The sequence below is a fragment of the Taudactylus pleione genome, unplaced genomic scaffold (genome assembly GCF_031769625.1).
Source record: "Taudactylus pleione unplaced genomic scaffold, aTauple2 ptg000805l, whole genome shotgun sequence".
NCBI classification, from domain to species: domain Eukaryota; kingdom Metazoa; phylum Chordata; class Amphibia; order Anura; family Myobatrachidae; genus Taudactylus; species Taudactylus pleione.
This window is the reverse complement of record NW_028285207.1, coordinates 113,402-134,347: the sequence shown is the minus strand read 5'-3', so window position 1 is coordinate 134,347 and position 20,946 is coordinate 113,402. Positions and strand designations below refer to the sequence as shown.

At 45.0% G+C, this 20,946-nt stretch overlaps 1 protein-coding gene across 1 annotated transcript in view; it reads left to right on the top strand.

Annotated features, from left to right (window-relative positions):
• Positions 1-215: 215 nt before the first annotated feature.
• LOC148474854 (uncharacterized) overlaps positions 216-20,946 on the top strand; it is a 76,614-nt gene continuing 55,883 nt past the window's right edge. Inside the window, exons 1-2 of the mRNA XM_088458092.1 lie at positions 216-591; positions 4,715-6,014. Coding sequence (XP_088314218.1) covers positions 258-591; positions 4,715-6,014 — 1,634 coding nt within the window. The 5' untranslated portion in view covers positions 216-257. The remainder of the gene's footprint in view (positions 592-4,714; positions 6,015-20,946) is intronic.

Here is a 20,946-nt window from a genome sequence, read left to right as displayed (position 1 = left end):
AGGATGAAGACCTGATTGATATTAAGGCAGAAGATATAGAGGGAGAAGAGACTTATGTAACTGATGTGAAGGCAAAAGATACAGAAGGAGAAGAAGAGACATATGTGACTGTTATGAAGGCAGAAGATACATTGGGAGAAGAAGAGACGTATGTGTCTGTTATGAAGGCAGAAGATACATTGGGAGAAGAAGAGACGTATGTGACTTATATGAAGGCAGAAGATACAGAGGGAGAAGAAGAGACGTATGTGACTTATATGAAGGCAGAAGATATAGAGGGAGAAGAAGAGACGTATGTGACTGATATGAAGGCAGAAGATACAGAGGGAGAAGAAGAGACGTATGTGACTGATATGAAGGCAGAAGATATAGAGGGAGAAGAAGAGACGTATGTGACTGATATGAAGGCAGAAGATACAGAGGGAGAAGAAGAGACGTATGTGACTGATATGAAGGCAGAAGATACAGAGGGAGAAGAAGAGACGTATGTGACTGATATAAAGGCAGAAGATACAGAGGAAAATGAAGAGACGTATCTGAGGGGTGATCAGCAGTGTAAGGAGGAGGAAATCCCTACAGATATCAGCACAGGTGAGTAATAAACATGTATTACAGAAAAGAGTCATGTATTCTCCTTGCTCAGTCACTACAACAATCTCTTATCCTACACCCTCCTCTGTTAGTGAGCAGTTTGTTAATTTCTAAATCTAATTAGAGGCGGTTACTGCAGATCCGTCCACAGTTTAAGAGAGACATGGAAAGGCAATCAGACCGTGACTGAATGTCTTTAATGGATGCAATATTTTACTCATACCAGAAAATAGAACAAATGGCGGATCTTAGTATAGGACTCGGTATGGGATGCCGGCAGTCGTCTAGCATACCTACACTTGTTGTTCGGTAAGCTAACCCTCCCCCCCACCCCGCTACTTACCTTCGGTATTCTGGCGGTCAGGATGTTGGGATTGTGATAGGCATCGGTATTACGGCTCCGGTAATATCAGTGTCGGCATTGCGGCTGCTGGGATATGGACTGTAACCCATAGTATGTATCAAGTAGAAATATGTGAATCCTCACCACACTTCTGTAGACTGGTTTCCACACACACTCTGCCCACTGCGATGAATCAGGGCTCGAAATAAGTCAGTGGATGAGTTTAGTAGTGGACGCGTTTAGTAGTTCTGTGTGCTTGGTGCAGGGCTGTATTCCAGATTTTGACATCATTATAAGTGGTTCAAAAAGTGTCCAAGTGGATGACGTTATCCTGATTTCCATTACCCATGAGTGGAACCTTACTCAGATAAGCATATCCATACACTACATATTTTACAGCTATCATTTCGTGTTTTATTTACTACACTATGAGCGCCTTCATGTTATGTTACTTTATTCCTTCCCTACCTTCCATGGTTTGTAGTTATAGTAAGGCCGGTCACTAATGTCCTATGTAATGACAGTACCCAGCAGTGACTGTATAATCTTTGTGTACACTGTAAACTTGTCAGACACATTTTCAGAGATCATTCTCATGGGAGAAATAACATCCACCACTACCTGCTGGGGACAGTAGATAATGGTTCTCAGTGGTTGTTACTCTCCTTGTTCCTAATGGAGGGCCTTGGGGTTACCAAACTCCCTATGGGAGGCTGCTGTCATTTCTTTCCATACCTGGCCCACTCAGGGCAGAGGAGATAAGATGTGGAAGAGGTGATGGGCTCTGGAGCTGGTGGTAGTAGTGGGTCACCCCAGCCATGCCATGCAACTGCTGCTGGTTTATCATGAATCTAAACCTAGATCTAGTCCTTGGGGGGCACCAGGAAAGCTGGGAAAAGGAAGGAAGAAGCAGTAGGAGGTGGTAGAGATAAGGGGGAAGGGGAAGCAGATGGAGACAGAGTGGGAGAAGGAGTAAGATTGAGTCAGCTGCAGAAGAGGATGGTACTACTGGGAGAAGGCAGAGCCATGAGCCAGCAACCTGCTGCTGAAGAGCCCAGCTTCTCTGTTGTTGGCTGCTGCAGCTTCGGCCCCTGTTACATCCTTCCTCCGCTGTTACCACCTCCCACTGGCTGCTGCCTTAGGTCTGCTTGGACTGGATGACACAGAGGCCCTCATTCAGAGCCGGACACTCTGATAGAGCGCTCGCTCTGAATCAGGGCCGTCCCTCTGTTTTTTTTGAGCGGCCTCCTGGCCGCTCGCATAGCTGTGGGTGACCACCCACAGCTATAGCGAGCGGCCAAAAAGATGACCATCGCGACCATCGGGCTTGCGACGAGACCCTTGTGGTAGGGTCTCGTTGCCGCAAGCCCTGGAGTGCTTTCGGCTCTATCAGAGCCGAGAGCACTCCCACTGACATCACTTGTGATGTCAGTGGGGCCGGCCCCAGACGGTAGGCGTTCCCATGGGATCGCCTCTGTCTGGGCAGACACGCCCCCGGGCCCACCCACCATAGGGGGAGTGCTGTCACTCAACATCGACAGCACGCAGAGCTATCCGGGTCTTGCGCATGCGCACGACAGAGCTGGCTCCGTCGTGCGCATGCGCACTGGGCCAACATCGACCCGCTTGCGAGCGCGTCTGAATCAGGCCCAGAGTACAGAGGCTGGAGCCTGAAGGGGTGGCTGTACGGTTTAGAAATATACAAGCAGAGTGTAAATAAAACTCCCAATGACAGACACAGGGACAGGACAGCACTTGGTTCCTGGTCACCTCCGGAGGTCACACACCAGTCTATGGAGCCCAGCCCTCCTGTCTCTCCCTGTATCCAGGGACCTCCAGCCTGTGAGGGGCGACCGGCTTTTTGCATCCAAGGATGCTAGTTTTGGATTTTCTGAGCGTACCCTCCCCTAGGGACAGCTTCTGTATGTCATATGGTCCAGTGTCCCCCAGATTGGATGTGAGAATAAACAGTTGGTGCTGATTATCGCTAACATAAATAATAATAATCCCTTAGTACAGGCTAAGCAGCTGTTCAAAAGTAAAAACTCTGCAGTTTCATAAATATGAACCAAAGAAAAACATCACATGACCTGCGCTATACCAGTCTGTGTGATAAATATAATTCCCAGGTGCAATTCAGAAGAATATCTAATTTATTAAAAGCTGTCTAATAAATATTGCATGGGTCCCAGCATAATACAGATGTTTTACAATAATAAATTGATTTTATATATATATATACTTGCAAGCAGGGCCCTCTGACCTCTATGTCTGTCTGTTATTACTCTGTTTTGTTTTATAAATGTTTCCAATTGTAAAGCGCAATGGTATATGCTGCGCTATATAAGAATCTGTTAATAATTAATAAATAAATATATCACTATACATCAAAACAATATCCACGTAGGGCTAACCGCTTCCTCTCACAATCATATAGAGTAATCCCAATGTCTGTGAGTAATAAGAATTGGAATGTTAGTATAATCCTCCTAAAAGTCACTGTCCAGATTTGTAACTTGCTGATAAAATAAGTGTAATGCCGGGCTTGTCATATTCTTCTAAGATCTAAAGTGTAGGAGCCAGACCACCGTCCTTACCAAAAAAATGATAGGAGTGAGGAGCACAGCTCTGTGTGTTATCCAACTGTTATACACACTATACTAGTCCACAGAATGGCCGCAGTTGAATGAATATAGTAATATGGAGCCCTCCTCACTTCTCTGCACAGCTAATCTGCTCCATCCCCCCCCCTCCTCCAGTAATAATAGAACACATTTGCACATAAAACAATGGAGCCACAAAGTACTACAACCCCCCTCTCCGGGGCCACCTTCCTGAGCACCTACTCCCCCGGGCAACCAACCCCCACTACACAGGGGGTACCCCAGGAAAACCACCCTTCTGCAGCCACAATGCTGTGCAGCTACCCCCGGGCAAACAAACCTTCCCCGCGGCCACAATAAGGAGCACCTAACCTTCCCCCCCCCCTTTAAATTAACTGCAATGGCCACACAACTATGGGGTACCCACCGGCAAACCACCCCTCCGGAACCATCCAGCCCTCCATTCCCCCTCGTGGTCACAACGCTATCTCTTTGAAGCTGCTCTGCAATCCCTGGCCATGCATAGACCCTCTTACCGGAGAGCTCTATGCAGCCGGAGTTAGGATGCAAGCCGGGACAAAGTGGTGATGTGACGTCACCACAGGCTGGGACGGAGAGGAGGAGTCGGCGCAGTCCAAGACAAACAGGCACAGCAGTCACCGCAGGCAACTCTCAGCACATGCACTCCTGTGTATGAAATGACTGCTGCAATGCTACAGAAACTAATCTCCGCTGGGGCTGACAAGGATCTGCTTCCGCCCTCCATGCAAAATCTGGCAGCCAGGCAGAAAAATCTGGTCACCATGACGACCTGGCCCACAGGATTTGTCGAGCCCTGTGTTAATGGGTATACACCGTAGTTAGGTGGGACCGGGTTATGTCACAGTCAGATGCCAGCACTAACCCTGATAGTATGCAGAGGGGTTTATGTTATCACTGTGCTGTTATCACTGCATGTTACTCTCATGTTACAGAGTAACCAGCACAAATGATTACAATAAAGCTGTAATCCCTGCTCTATACATAACAGCGTAACATGTCAGGTGATGAGTTTTACATTGTACCTTAGAGCATTGTTCGTTTATCCATTTGATGGTGATTTAAGGACCTTTAATTATAGTCTTTATGAAAAATTATATTTATGGGGACATTCATATATTTATTTTATTCCCAGCAGATGGATGTAATAGCAGGAATATTTTGAAGGAGAATATAGTTTTATCTACAGATTGTGAAGTAGAAGATAATTACATCAAACAAGATTCCCTGGGAGAAAACCCCATTACCCCAATTATACATCCCGTATCTCACAGTGCAGATGTATCACCTGATCCTGCGTATAATGAGGAATGTTCTCCTGGTACATCTATTACAGCTCTTAGACTAGATAAAATATTTTCTTCTATAGAAGCCAGAAGTCTTACACAGAACACAAATCATATTACCCATCAGCCACCTAAAGTATGTGAAAGGCCATTTCCATGTTCTGAGTGTGGTAAATGTTTTACACAGAAATCACAGCTTTGTAGACATCTGAGAAGTCACACAGGTGAGAAACCATTTCCATGTTCTGAGTGTGGGAAATGTTTTACACAGAAATCACAGCTTCGTATACATCTGAGAAGTCACACAGGTGAGAAACCATTTCCATGTTCTGAGTGTGGGAAATGTTTTACACAGAAATCACAGCTTTGTAGACATCTGAGAGGTCACACAGGTGAGAAACCATTTCCATGTTCTGAGTGTGGGAAATGTTTTACACAGAAATTAAATCTTGTGATACATCAGAGAAGTCACACAGGTGAGAGGCCATTTCCATGCTCTGAGTGTGGGAAATGTTTTACAAAGAAATCACATCTTGTTATACATCAGAAAAGTCACACAGGTGAGAAACCATTTTCATGCTCTGAGTGTGGGAAATGTTTTACACATAAATCAAATCTTGTTACACATCAGAAACATCACACAGGTGAGAGGCCATTTCCATGCTCTGATTGTGGGAAATGGTTTACACGGAAATTACATCTTGTTACACATCAGAGACATCACACAGGTGAGAGGCCATTTCCATGCTCTGAGTGTGGGAAATGTTTTACACGGAAATCACATCTTGTTATACATCAGAGAAATCACATAGGTGAGAGGCCATTTCCATGCTCTGAGTGTGGGAAATGTTTTACACAGAAATCAGTTCTTGTTACACATCAGAGAAGTCACACAGGTGAGAAACCATTTCCATGCTCTGAGTGTGGGAAATATTTTACACAGAAATCATATCTTGTTATACATCAGAGATATCACATAGGTGAGAAACCATTTCCATGTGCTGAGTGTGGGAAATGTTTTACACAGAAATCACATCTTGTTACACACGAGAGAAGTCACACAGGGGAAAAGCCATTTCCATGTTCTGAGTGTGGGAAAACTTTTACACAGAAATCAGATCTTGTTTCACATAAAAGATGTCACACAGATTAGCTACTCTCATATCCTGATTATCAGAAATCAGGTCTCATTAGACCACCCTTTATTTACACTAGAGAAACAGTGTTTACAAATGAAAATGTATTTTTTAAAGATAACATCTTATTAAACAGCATTTATCCTGACCTCTGACATTTCTGTTTTGTGAGTGGTCATAGTTTGCATTACAGTCCTCGTATCTGCTGTTACTTTTCTTGCTCTATTTTGAAAGGAAAGTGACTGCAGTGTGTAAAGTAGGTTTTGGATTTGGATAACCCAAATGGTATAAAAGGGTGTAGAATGACATTAGGAACAGTGACCAAGGCGGAAACAGAGTTCTGTCATCTAATAACAGACCATAAGGTCTGAGACCTGACAGATAAGTTTCTGCCACCAGCCCCTTCCCCTCCGTTATATCCTGCTATTCCCTCTCTGCTCCTTCCCGAGCTTAGAGAATGAGGCTATAAAGATCTATGAAACTTAATATTGTACTGTATGTACTAATAATTGTATACATGCTACATTGTAATGTACTGTATGTACTAATAATTGTATACATGCTACATTGTAATATTGTGCTGTATGTACTAATAATTGTATACATGCTACATTGTAATATTGTACTGTATGTACTAATAATTGTATACATGCTACATTGTAATATTGTGCTGTATGTACTAATAATTGTATACATGCTACATTGTAATATTGTACTGTATGTACTAATAATTGTATACATGCTACATTGTATGTACTAATAATTGTATACATGCTACATTGTAATATCCCATCAGACCCTTAGCACTCCTCTCCCTCCTTGCCCTTACCACCCCTCCCCTTCTGTCTCACCAACTCTGACATCCTTCTCCCCTGCTTCTGGAGAGGAAGTCTTGGCCCTCATATGGTCCTCCCCTCCTTCCACCTCCCCTCTTGACCCTATCCCTTCCCGTCTCCTCTCCCACTTGTCTCCTGCCTGTTCCCATCTGGCTCACCTCCTTAATCTTTCCCTATCATCTGGCTCTGTCCCTTCTGCATTCAAACATGCTCTTGTCTCCCCCATTCTTAAAAAACCTACCCTTGATCCTAACATACTTTCAAACTATCGACCCATCTCTCTTCTCCCTTTTGCTTCCAAACTCCTTGAGCGTATTGTCTACAACCGCCTTACCACCTTTCTTTCCTCCCACTCCCTCCTTGACTCATTTCAATCTGGCTTCCGATCTCTCCACTCCACGGAAACTGCCCTCACGAAAGTCAGCAACGACCTCCTTGCTGCCAAATCCAAGGGCCACTACTCTCTGCTCATTCTCCTTGACCTCTCTGCTGCATTTGACACTGTAGACCACCCTCTCCTCCTGCAAATCCTTTACTCTCTCGGTTTACGTGAAACTGCCCTCTCCTGGCTTTCCTCCTACCTCTCTGATCGTTCCTTCGCTGTGTCCTCTCATGACTCCTCTTCCCCTCCACTTCCACTAAAGGTATATGTTCCCCAAGGTTCTGTTCTTGGACCTCTCCTTTTCTCCCTATATACATCCTCTTTAGGTGAACTCATTAACTCCTTTGACCTCCAATATCATCTCTATGCAGATGATACTCAAATTTACCTTTCCACCCCTGAGCTCACCCCTGAGCTCCTTACCCGTATCTCCAACTGTCTCTCTGCTGTCTCTTCGTGGATGTCCCAGCACTTTCTTAAACTTAACATGTCTAAGACTGAGCTGATCATCTTCCCACCCTCTTCCACGACATCACTTTCCACAATTTCGTTATCTATTGATGGCACAACTATCTCCTCTAGCCCCAAAGTGCGCTGTCTTGGAGTTATCCTAGACTCCTCCCTCTCCTTTAAACCGCACATTCAGCACATCTCGCAGTCCTGCCGTTTTCACCTAAAAAATATCTCCAGGATTAGACCCTTCCTCACCCAGGATGCCACTAAAACCCTCATCCACTCACTGGTCATATCCAGATTGGACTACTGTAACCTTCTCCTAGCTGGCCTCCCAGTCTCTCACCTCTCTCCACTACAATCTGTTCTCAATGCTGCTGCTCGGCTCATCTTCCTCTCCAGACGTTCTATATCTGCTTCCCCTCTCCTTCAAGCCCTACACTGGCTCCCCTTCCCCTTCAGATGCCAATTCAAGGTTCTTACATTCACCTACAAAGCCCTCACCAAATCCTCTCCCGCATACATTTCTGACCTTCTCTCCCTTCACACTCCTACCCGCCCACTTCGCTCAACTAATGCATGCCGCCTCTCTTGCCAACTGATTACTTCCTCCCACTCCCGCATCCGAGATTTTGCCCGTGCTGCTCCCTACCTTTGGAATGCTCTCCCTCTCCCTATCAGACTCTCCACCTCTCTACAAATCTTCAAACGGGCTCTCAAGACCCACTACTTCATCAAGGCCTTCCAGCACTCCTCCTAACCCACCTCATGCTCTTTCCTTCCTATCTTCCCCTTCTGTGTCACGCCTGTCTGTCTGCCCCTCCCCTTCTGTGTCACGCCTGTCTGTCTGCCCCTCCCCTTAGAATGTAAGCTCTCATGAGCAGGGACCTCTTCCCTCATGTGCTTCTCTTTACATTTTCTTCTACTCTCTACTCCCCATTAGGGCACCTATCACGGGACCGCCAACTCCCGGCAGCTTATTGTGAGTGCTTTAATCACTATTTCAGCAATGTATATAAGTTGTGTCCTTGTCCTGCACTGTAATGTACTGTAAGTTACTTGTTTCTTGTTCACTTATTAGTTCTATGTACTATGTAAGGCGCTGCGGAACACTTGTGGCGCCATATAAATAAAGGATAATAATAATAATAATATTGTACTGTATGTACTAATAATTGTATACATGCTACATTGTAATATTGTGCTGTATGTACTAATAATTGTATACATGCTACATTGTAATATTGTGTAGATTTATTTCTCTGGTTCTCCATGTACAAAATGCAGCCAATCATCTTCATGTATTGGGATTCGAGGGACTGAATGTTTGTCATGTGTTAATTAACTAAACAAAGTATTATTAAAAACTGCTATTTATTATACTGAACCAGTTTCATGCATCCAATTATTTCTTTACGGTTTATATTGTTTTATATGTCATGTACACAAACTAGAAGGTCCACAAACATCTGTGGGCTAATGTCATGTAGCAATTATATCATTCCCATTACAAAGCTGCTGTCTCCCTGGGGGATCCATGAATATTGTGGTATATCCATCTCTGAGACACATCTGGGTGCTGTGTGTGATTACCAGCTTCATTCTTACAGGCTAACAGCGTATACAGTAGAAGTGGTCACTGTACTCACCAGGACTCTGCAGTATAAGGAGACACCTGCGGATACACTTGTGTAGATAAATCTCTCTGCGATGGTACATTTGGCAATGGCTGTGCCACATTTTTTTCAGCAGAGTAAAATACTTTTCACATTTTATCCAAAGAGGAATGAAAATGATGATTATCTAGCAGGGAAAGCACCAGCGGTCACAGCCCCTGTATGACACCAGTAATATATTAGCATGGAGCAGTGTGTGCAGTCAGTGTGATGATTATCTAGCAGGGAAAGCACCAGCGGTCACAGCCCCTGTATGACACCAGTAATATATTAGCATGGAGCAGTGTGTGCAGTCAGTGTGATGATTATCTAGCAGGGAAAGCACCAGCGGTCACAGCCCCTGTATGACACCAGTAATATATTAGCATGGAGCAGTGTGTGCAGTCAGTGTGATGATTATCTAGCAGGGAAAGCACCAGCGGTCACAGCCCCTGTATGACACCAGTAATATATTAGCTTGGAGCAGTGTGTGCAGTCAGTGTGATTATCTAGCAGGGAAAGCACCAGCGGTCACAGCCCCTGTATGACACTAGTAATATGTTAGCATGGAGCAGTGTGTGCAGTCAGTGTGATGATTATATAGCAGGGAAAGCACCAGCAGTCACAGCCCCTGTATTACACCAGTAATATGTTAGCTTGGAGCAGTGTGTGCAGTCAGTGTGATTATCTAGCAGGGAAAGCACCAGCGGTCACAGCCCCTGTATGACACTAGTAATATGTTAGCATGGAGCAGTGTGTGCAGTCAGTGTGATGATTATATAGCAGGGAAAGCACCAGCAGTCACAGCCCCTGTATGACACCAGTAATATGTTAGCATGGAGCAGTGTGTGCAGTCAGTGTGATGATTATCTAGCAGGGAAAGCACCAGCGGTCACAGCCCCTGTATGACACCAGTAATATGTTAGCATGGAGCAGTGTGTGCAGTCAGTGTGATGATTATCTAGCAGGGAAAGCACCAGCGGTCACAGCCCCTGTATGACACCAGTAATATGTTAGCATGGAGCAGTGTGTGCAGTCAGTGTGATGATTATCTAGCAGGGAAAGCACCAGCGGTCACAGCCCCTGTATGACACCAGTAATATATTAGCATGGAACAGTGTGTGCAGTCAGTGTGATGATTATCTAGCAGGGAAAGCACCAGCGGTCACAGCCCCTGTATGACACCAGTAATATATTAGCATGGAGCAGTGTGTGCAGTCAGTGTGATGATTATCTAGCAGGGAAAGCACCAGCAGTCACAGCCCCTGTATGACACCAGTAATATGTTAGCATGGAGCAGTGTGTGCAGTCAGTGTGATGATTATCTAGCAGGGAAAGCACCAGCGGTCACAGCCCCTGTATGACACCAGTAATATGTTAGCATGGAGCAGTGTGTGCAGTCAGTGTGATGATTATCTAGCAGGGAAAGCACCAGCGGTCACAGCCCCTGTATGACACCAGTAATATATTTGCATGGAACAGTGTGTGCAGTCAGTGTGATGATTATCTAGCAGGGAAAGCACCAGCGGTCACAGCCCCTGTATGACACCAGTAATATATTAGCATGGAACAGTATGTGCAGTCAGTGTGATGATTATCTAGCAGGGAAAGCACCAGCGGTCACAGCCCCTGTATGACACCAGTAATATATTAGCATGGAACAGTGTGTGCAGTCAGTGTGATGATTATCTAGCAGGGAAAGCACCAGCGGTCACAGCCCCTGTATGACACCAGCAATATGTTAGCATGGAGCAGTGTGTGCAGTCAGTGTGATGATTATCTAGCAGGGAAAGCACCAGCAGTCACAGCCCCTGTATGACACCAGTAATATGTTAGCATGGAGCAGTGTGTGCAGTCAGTGTGATGATTATATAGCAGGGAAAGCACTAGTGAATGTATGATTCAATAAGAAACAAATACAGTATATTTCACATAACTCAATATATACAGATATATTTCATATACTTACATATAGTTACAAGTTACAAATATCCATATACTGATATATCATACAGAGCACATATATTCATTAGTCAGTATTAGAACCACTCGTCAGCCATGATGCTGCAGCAGGACTTAGCTATCATGGTCACTATAAGCACGATATTACATAACTTGTTTTTCTCAATGTAGAGAGTATAAAGAATACAATAAGATCTTTCCTATTACGCACAGTCTGAGCTATATCCCACATATATAGATACAGCCCACGGAGCAAGGATGTTAGCAGGACACGTAGCCTCCTCCATAGTATTCCAAGGACAGGACGGAGGATTCTAATAATACCAATAAGAATAAACTATGTCTCCATATTATTATAGATGTGTTATCAGATTATGCCAGAAGTCATCCAGTGCTTGCATGCCATAGAGGTAACAATCATGTTAGAGGGCGTGATAATGTGTAATGGTTCTGTAACTGACATGACCAGTGTATAAAAGATCTGTGATTTGTTCTCCTCCTTGTTACTTGTGCACTAACCCTGAGAGATGCACTTATACTCTCAGTAACATTATTTAATTCATTAATAAAGTACTTATTCTTAATAATATCCGTGCCGGAGGAATTACTTGGTGAAGCAGCACCTGGGAGAATTCATTCCTGTATAAAAGGGATTTTCTATAGCTGGAGGCACTGGCTTCCAGGACTTACAGAATGCACCTCATCATGTATCCAGTGTAACCATAGTGACGGGTGGAGACTACTTGCTGATTGGCCAGTGGCTTGAGGGTCTTCACTAGTCATCTCTCGATATCTTGGTGAGTATAAGAATTATTGTATTTATAATACATGTTCCTATACTCAGAGATAGTGTGAGAGAGATAATATTGGTGATCGGGTGTCTTCTACTAGGTGTTGGACTCATCAATATGTGAATTTGACATAGTGTAGCTGCATATAAGTGATTTTGTAATTAAATTATTGAAGTAGTAAAATTAAATTGATAAATAAAATAATAACATATTTTAAACTATAGTCTGATCAGCCATATATACTGTATACATATATATAAAAAATACAATAATAATAAATATAATTGGCAGTTTATTAATTTACTGAACGTTTAAATTATAATTAAGAATAATTGAAATTTGTGACGTAATTAGAGACATTTATATTGATATGTGGAATACTTGTTGGGGTGGAGCCATTTTTTTTCATAAGACAGACGTGTCCCAAGGTGTAATATAGACCTGTAGAAAATATGGGCGCTGATATTTCCTTGGAGAAAAGGGCTAAAATTCGCTCAGAACAATCATGTGCATATTACATCATGAAACAAATGAATCCTGATTATGTGCAGTTCTGTGATGAATGGTATAAATTGACAAAAGGTAACAGGATGTGTTTTCCTGTGTATGGAACATTTAACACAGACAGTTTAGATTTAGTTGGGGAAAAGATTTAATCTCTTCTTTGAGCACAGCACAGAGAAAAACATTTGCAGTGTTTACATAATTGGTATCATCACTCTATAACCAGGGATAGGAAACCTCAGGCCCGGGGGCCGCATAAGGCCCCCAGAATCATTTGGTCTGGCCCTCTGAACTTTTTTCTGCTAGACTCATCTGGCTAGCACTGTGTACCTAGAATGGCACCCTGCAGCCAGAATCTATGCAGCAGTGCCACCTGGAGCGTCCTTAGGATGCTTCAGACAGTCACACTGCTGCCCTCACAGCTCCCTGGAGCATCTTCGGGATGCTCCAGGCATTGCTTTAATCACCAGTAATTGTGGTTCGCCCCCCCCCGTGTGACATCACACAGAGGGGGCGTGGCCTGAATAGAGCCCACAAATAATGTTATATATATCAAAATGGCCCTCGGCAGAATAAGGGTCCCTCTCCTCTGCTCTAAACTGTATAAACTGCAGACTGTAAAGGGGGGTGTTTAGCCCATGGTTACAGTGCGAGATAACACCTTATACCCTATGCTCCCACAGAATACTTGTCCTCCTGCATATTGTCCATTGTTCCCTGAAAATATCACTGGTATATCAGATGTACAGTGGCATGATGAATTACAGATGGCAGGGCTTGCATGTAAGGTGGTAGATTCCCCCAGACAAGTACCAGTATTTGCCTCACAGCCTGTATCTGCATCAGCTTCGTTGGTTTATGCAGAAGGAGAACGTCTGTATAAACCTAAGTCAGCACCAGTTGGTTTATGCAGAAGGAGCACGCCCAAAAATACTTCAGTCAGCACCAGTTGGTTTATGCAGAGGTAGCACGTCTGTAATTACCTAAGTCAGCACCAGTTGGTTTATGCAGAGGTAGCACGTCTGTAATTACCTAAGTCAGCATCAGTTGGTTTATGCAGTAGGAGCACGTCTGTAATTACCTAAGTCAGCATCAGTTGGTTTATGCAGAGGTAGCACGTCTGTAATTACCTAAGTCAGCATCAGTTGGTTTATGCAGAGGTAGCACGTCTGTAATTACCTAAGTCAGCATCAGTTGGTTTATGCAGAGGTAGCACGTCTGTAATTACCTAAGTCAGCACCAGTTGGTTTATGCAGAGGTAGCACGTCTGTAATTACCTAAGTCAGCATCAGTTGGTTTATGCAGAAGGAGCACGTCTGTAATTACCTAAGTCAGCACCAGTTGGTTTATGCAGTAGGAGCACGTCTGTAATTACCTAAGTCAGCATCAGTTGGTTTATGCAGTAGGAGCATGTCTGTAATTACCTAAGTCAGCATCAGTTGGTTTATGCAGAAGGAGCACGTCTGTAATTACCTAAGTCAGCACCAGTTGGTTTATGCAGAGGTAGCACGTCTGTAATTACCTAAGTCAGCACCAGTTGGTTTATGCAGAGGTAGCACGTCTGTAATTACCTAAGTCAGCATCAGTTGGTTTATGCAGAAGGAGCACGTCTGTAATTACCTAAGTCAGCACCAGTTGGTTTATGCAGTAGGAGCACGTCTGTAATTACCTAAGTCAGCATCAGTTGGTTTATGCAGTAGGAGCATGTCTGTAATTACCTAAGTCAGCACCAGTTGGTTTATGCAGAAGGAGCACGTCTGTAATTACCTAAGTCAGCACCAGTTGGTTTATGCAGAAGGAGCACGTCTGTAATTACCTAAGTCAGCACCAGTTGGTTTATGCAGAAGGAGCACGTCTGTAAATACCTAAGTCAGCACCAGTTGGTTTATGCAGAAGGAGCACGTCTGTAATAACCTAAGTCAGCATCAGTTGGTTTATGCAGAAGGAGCACGTCTGTAATAACCTAAGTCAGCATCAGTTGGTTTATGCAGAAGGAGCACGCCCAAAAATACTTCAGTCAGCACCAGTTGGTTTATGCAGAGGTAGCACGTCTGTAATTACCTAAGTCAGCACCAGTTGGTTTATGCAGTAGGAGCACGTCTGTAATTACCTAAGTCAGCATCAGTTGGTTTATGCAGAAGGAGCACGTCTGTAATTACCTAAGTCAGCACCAGTTGGTTTATGCAGTAGGAGCACGTCTGTAATTACCTAAGTCAGCATCAGTTGGTTTATGCAGTAGGAGCATGTCTGTAATTACCTAAGTCAGCATCAGTTGGTTTATGCAGAAGGAGCACGTCTGTAATTACCTAAGTCAGCACCAGTTGGTTTATGCAGAAGGAGCACGTCTGTAATTACCTAAGTCAGCACCAGTTGGTTTATGCAGAAGGAGCACGTCTGTAATTACCTAAGTCAGCACCAGTTGGTTTATGCAGAAGGAGCACGTCTGTAAATACCTAAGTCAGCACCAGTTGGTTTATGCAGAAGGAGCACGTCTGTAATAACCTAAGTCAGCATCAGTTGGTTTATGCAGAAGGAGCACGTCTGTAATAACCTAAGTCAGCATCAGTTGGTTTATGCAGAAGGAGCACGTCTGTAATAACCTAAGTCAGCATCAGTTGGTTTATGCAGAAGGAGCACGTCTGTAATTACCTAAGTCAGCACCAGTTGGTTTATGCAGTAGGAGCACGTCTGTAATTACCTAAGTCAGCATCAGTTGGTTTATGCAGTAGGAGCATGTCTGTAATTACCTAAGTCAGCATCAGTTGGTTTATGCAGAAGGAGCACGTCTGTAATTACCTAAGTCAGCACCAGTTGGTTTATGCAGAAGGAGCACGTCTGTAATTACCTAAGTCAGCACCAGTTGGTTTATGCAGAAGGAGCACGTCTGTAATTACCTAAGTCAGCACCAGTTGGTTTATGCAGAAGGAGCACGTCTGTAAATACCTAAGTCAGCACCAGTTGGTTTATGCAGAAGGAGCACGTCTGTAATAACCTAAGTCAGCATCAGTTGGTTTATGCAGAAGGAGCACGTCTGTAATAACCTAAGTCAGCATCAGTTGGTTTATGCAGAAGGAGCACGCCCAAAAATACTTCAATCAGCACCAGTTGGTTTATGCAGAGGTAGCACGTCTGTAATTACCTAAGTCAGCACCAGTTGGTTTATGCAGTAGGAGCACGTCTGTAATTACCTAAGTCAGCATCAGTTGGTTTATGCAGAAGGAGCACGTCTGTAATTACCTAAGTCAGCATCAGTTGGTTTATGCAGAAGGAGCACGTCTGTAATTACCTAAGTCAGCACCAGTTGGTTTATGCAGTAGGAGCACGTCTGTAATTACCTAAGTCAGCATCAGTTGGTTTATGCAGTAGGAGCATGTCTGTAATTACCTAAGTCAGCATCAGTTGGTTTATGCAGAAGGAGCACGTCTGTAATTACCTAAGTCAGCATCAGTTGGTTTATGCAGAAGGAGCACGTCTGTAATTACCTAAGTCAGCATCAGTTGGTTTATGCAGAAGGAGCACGTCTGTAATTACTAGGGGTGTGCACCGGCCACTTTTCGTGTTTTGTGTTTTGGTTTTGGATCTGGATCTTTCTTCGTGTTTTGGATCTGGATTGGTTTTGCCAAAACCACCCTTCCGTGTTTTGGGTTCTGGGTTTTGTGTTTTGGATCTGTATTTTTTTTTAAAAAAGCATAAAAACAGCTAAAATCACAGAATTTGTAGGTTTTTCTGCTCCTATGCTATTATTAACCTCAATAACCTTAATTTCCACTCATTTCCAGTCTATTCTGAACACCTCACACCTCACAATAGTGTTTTTATGTCCAAAACGTTGCACCGAGGTAGCTGGATGACTATGCTAAGCGACACGAGTGGGCGGCACAAACACGTGACCCATCTAGGCGTGAAACTGCAGTGGCAGACAGGATGGCAGTTTGAAAAACTAGGCCCCAAACTGTACATAATGCAAAGAAAAAAAAGAAGTGCAAGATGGAATTGTCCTTGGGCCCTCCCACCCACCCTTATGTTGTATAAACAGGACATGCACACTTTAACAAACCAATCATTTCAGCGCCAGGGTCTGCCACACAACTGTGGCTGAAATGATTGGTTCGTTTGGGCCCCCACAAAACAAGCTGGCAATTAATGTGTCCCTGCACAAACTGGCTCTATGGAGGCAAGATGTCATCCTCATCCTCCTCATCCACCGATTCCTCACCCTCTTCAGTGTGTACATCCTCATCCTCACAAAGTATTAACTCGTCCCCACTTGAATCCACCACCACAGGTCCCTCTGTACCTTCTGGAGGCTGGTCTCCCTGGAAGAGCTGATAATTCATTTTGATGAACATCATCTTCTCCACATTCTGTGGAAGCAACCTCCTACGCCTTTCGCTGACAAGGTTCCCGGCTGCACTAAACACTCTTTCGGAGTACACACTGGAGGGGGGGCAACTCAGGTAAAATAGAGCCAGTTTGTACAGGGGCCTCCAAATTGCCTCTTTTTCCTGCCAGTACAGGTATGGACTGTCTGCCATGCCTACTTGGATGCTGTCACCGATGTAATCCTCCACCATTCTGTCAATGGTGACAGTATCATATGCAGTGACAGTAGACATGTCAGAAATTGTTGCCAGGTCCTTCAGTCCAGACCAGATGTCCAAACTTGGTCCTGCCTGCCCTGCATCACCGCCAGCGGGTTGCTTAGGATACCTAAGTTTTTTCCTGGCAGCCCCAGTTGCAGGAGAAAATGAAGAAGGAGCCGTTGACGTGTCACGTTCCGCTTCAGCTGACAGTGTGTTCACCAGCAGGTCTTTGCACCTCTGCAGGCTTGTGTCGGCCGGAAAGAGAGACACCACATAGGCTTTAAACCTAGGATCGAGCACGGTGGCCAAAACGTAGTGGTCTGATTTCAACAGATTGACCACCCTGGAATCCTGGCAAAGCGAATGAAGGGCTTCATCCACAAGTCCCACATGCCGAGCGGAATCGCTCCGTCTTAGCTCCTCCTTCACTTTCTCCAGCTGCTTCTGCAAAAGCCTGATGAGGGGAATGACCTGACTCAAGCTGGCAGTGTCTGAACTGACTTCACGTGTGGCAAGTTCGAAGGGCTGGAGAACCTTGCACAACACGGAAATCATTCTCCACTGCGCTTGAGTCAGGTGCATACCCCCTCCTTTGCCTATGTCATAGGTGGATGTATAGGCTTGTATGGCCTTTTGCTGCTCCTCCATCCTCTGAAGCATATAGAGGGTTGAGTTCCACCGCGTCACAACCTCTTGCTTCAGGTGATGGCGGGGCAGGTTCAAGAGTGTTTGCTGGCGCTCCAGTCTTCGGCACGCAGTCGCTGAATGGCGAAAGTGGCCAGAAATTTTTCGGGCCACCCAAAGCGTCTCCTGCACGCCCCTGTCGCTTTTCAGAAAATTCTGCACCACCAAGTTTATTGTGTGAGCAAAACATGGGACGTGCTGGAATTTGCCCAGATGTAATGCCCGCACAATATTGGTGGCGTTGTCAGATATCACAAATCCCCAGGAGAGTCTAAGTGGGGTAAGCCACTGGGCGATGATTTCCCTCAGTTTCTCTAAGAGGTTGTCGGCGGTGTGCCTCTTACTGAAACCGGTGATACACAGCGTAGCCTGCCTTGTAACGAGCTGGCGTTTCTGAGATGCTGCTACTGGTGACGCTGCTGCTGTTGCTGCGTAAGGTGATACATCTACCCAGTGGGCTGTCACAGTCATATAGTCCTTAGTCTGCCCTGTTCCACTTGTCCACATGTCCGTGGTTAAGTGGACATTGTGTACAACGGCATTTTTCAGGACACTGAGGACACTTTTTCTGACGTTTCTGTACAGTCTCGGTATCGCCTGCCTAGTGAAGTGGAATCTAGACGGAATTTGGAACCGGGGACACACTACCTCCATCAATTGTCTAAATCCCACTGCACTAATGGCGGATACCGGACGCACGTCTAACACCAACATAGCAGTCAAGGCCTCAGTTATACGTTTTGCTTCAGGATGACTGCTGTCGTACTTCATCCTCCTCGCTAAGGACTGTTGGAGGGTCAATTGTTTAGTAAAAGTAGTGGTGTTCCTACTTCCTCTCTGGGATGATGAACGACTCCCAGCAGCAGCAACAGCAGCAGCGGCAGCAGTAGGCGTAGCAATGCAGGATCCTCCAGAGGAATCCCGGATAGGAGAGTCAGTCATGCCAGTGACATGGCCTGCAGGACTACTTCCGATCCTGACTAAGGAGGAAATTGACGAGGAGGGAGTTGACGGTGTGGTTTGCAGGCGCTTGGATACAACAGGACAACGGGATTTAGGTGTCCCTGGACTGCTTACGGTCTTAGCCAAAGTTTCTGAACTTGACAGTAACTTTTTATGAACGCGCTGCAGGTGCCGTATAAGGGAGGATGTTCCTAGGTGGTTGACGTCCCTACCCCTACTTATTTCACCTTTACATATGGTACATATGGCAAGACAGTTGTTGTCCGGATTTGGATAGAAATATTGCCAGACCAAAGAGGTGGAATGTTTGGTCTTCTGCCCAGGCATGACCGTGATGGGCTTTTTCATCCCACGGACAACAACTGTCTCCCCCGGAGCCTGATTTAAACAAACCACATCACCATCAGAATCCTCCTCGCCAACTTCCTCCTCAGCGCCAGCTACACCAGTATCCTCATCCTGTTGTACTTCAACAGTGACATCTTCAATTTGCATATCAGCAAGTGGACTGTGGGTGCTCCTTTCAGCACTTGCAGGGGGCATGCAAATGGTGGAAAGAGCCACCTCTTCCCGTCCAGTGCTGGGAAGGTCAGGCATCGCAACCACCACCACACTTGGACTCTCCTTGGGGATTTGTGATATCTTCTTAGAAAGCACAGTTCTTCGCTGTGCTTTTGCCAGCTTAACTCTTTTGATTTTTTTAGTGGGAGGAGGGCTTCCATCGTCATGTGAAGCTGAACCACTAGTCATGAACATACTAGGGATCGACCTTAGCCGTTCCTTGCCACTCCGTGTCGTAAATGGCATATTGGCAAGTTTACGTTTCTCTTCAGCTGATTTAAATGTCTTTTTCAAGGTCATTTTCCTGAACTTTGCCATTTGGGATTGTATGTGCCCTCTACTATGACATTGGGCATCGGCCTTGGCAGACGACGTTGATGGCATGTTATCGTCTATGTCATGACTAGTGGCAGCAGCTTCAGCACTAGGAGGAAGTGGTTCTTGATCTTTCTCTATTTTATTTTTATCGGAGAAAGTTTGGTCCTCCATTTATGTTATATCGATTTGATATATACGTGCGGCTAAACACAGAAAATAATTTTTTTTTTGGTTTGGACTGGAGTGTACTTTGTGGGTTACAGCACCCTTTAACGGTCAAGCCAGCCGGCCCTTTACTTATGACACAGGCGCACTCTTGGCACTACTTTGTTGATGCACGTGCGGCTACTGCGCACACAATTCACAAACACAGAAAATAATTTTTTTTTGGTTTGGACTGGAGTGTACTTTCGGGGGTTACAGCACCCTTTAACGGTCAAGCCAGCCGGCCCTTTACTTATGACACAGGCGCACTCTTGGCACTACTTTGTTGATGCACGTGCGGCTACTGCGCACACAATTCACAAACACAGAAAATAATTTTTTTTTGGTTTGGACTGGAGTGTACTTTCGGGGGTTACAGCACCCTTTAACGGTCAAGCCAGCCGGCCCTTTACTTATGACACAGGCGCACGCTTGGCACTACTTTGTTGATGCACGTGTGGCTACTGCGCACACAATTCACAAACACAGAAAATAATTTTTTTTTTGGTTTGGACTGGAGTGTACTTTCGGGGGTTACAGCACCCTTAACGGTCAAGCCAGCCGGCCCTTTACTTATGACACAGGCGCACGCTTGGCACTACTTTGTTGATGCACGTGCGGCTACTGCGCACACAATTCACAAACACAGAAAATAATTTTTTTTTTGGTTTGGACTGGAGTGTACTTTGGGGGTTACAGCACCCTTAACGGTCAAGCCAGCCGGCCCTTTACTTATGACACAGGCGCACGCTTGGCACTACTTTGTTGATGCACGTGCGGCTACTGCGCACACAATTCACAAACACAGAAAATAATTTTTTTTTTGGTTTGGACTGGAGTGTACTTTCGGGGGTTACAGCACCCTTAACGGTCAAGCCAGCCGGCCCTTTACTTATGACACAGGCGCACGCTTGGCACTACTTTGTTGATGCACGTGCGGCTACTGCGCACACAATTCACAAACACAGAAAATAATTTTTTTTTTGGTTTGGACTGGAGTGTACTTTCGGGGGTTACAGCACCCTTAACGGTCAAGCCAGCCGGCCCTTTAC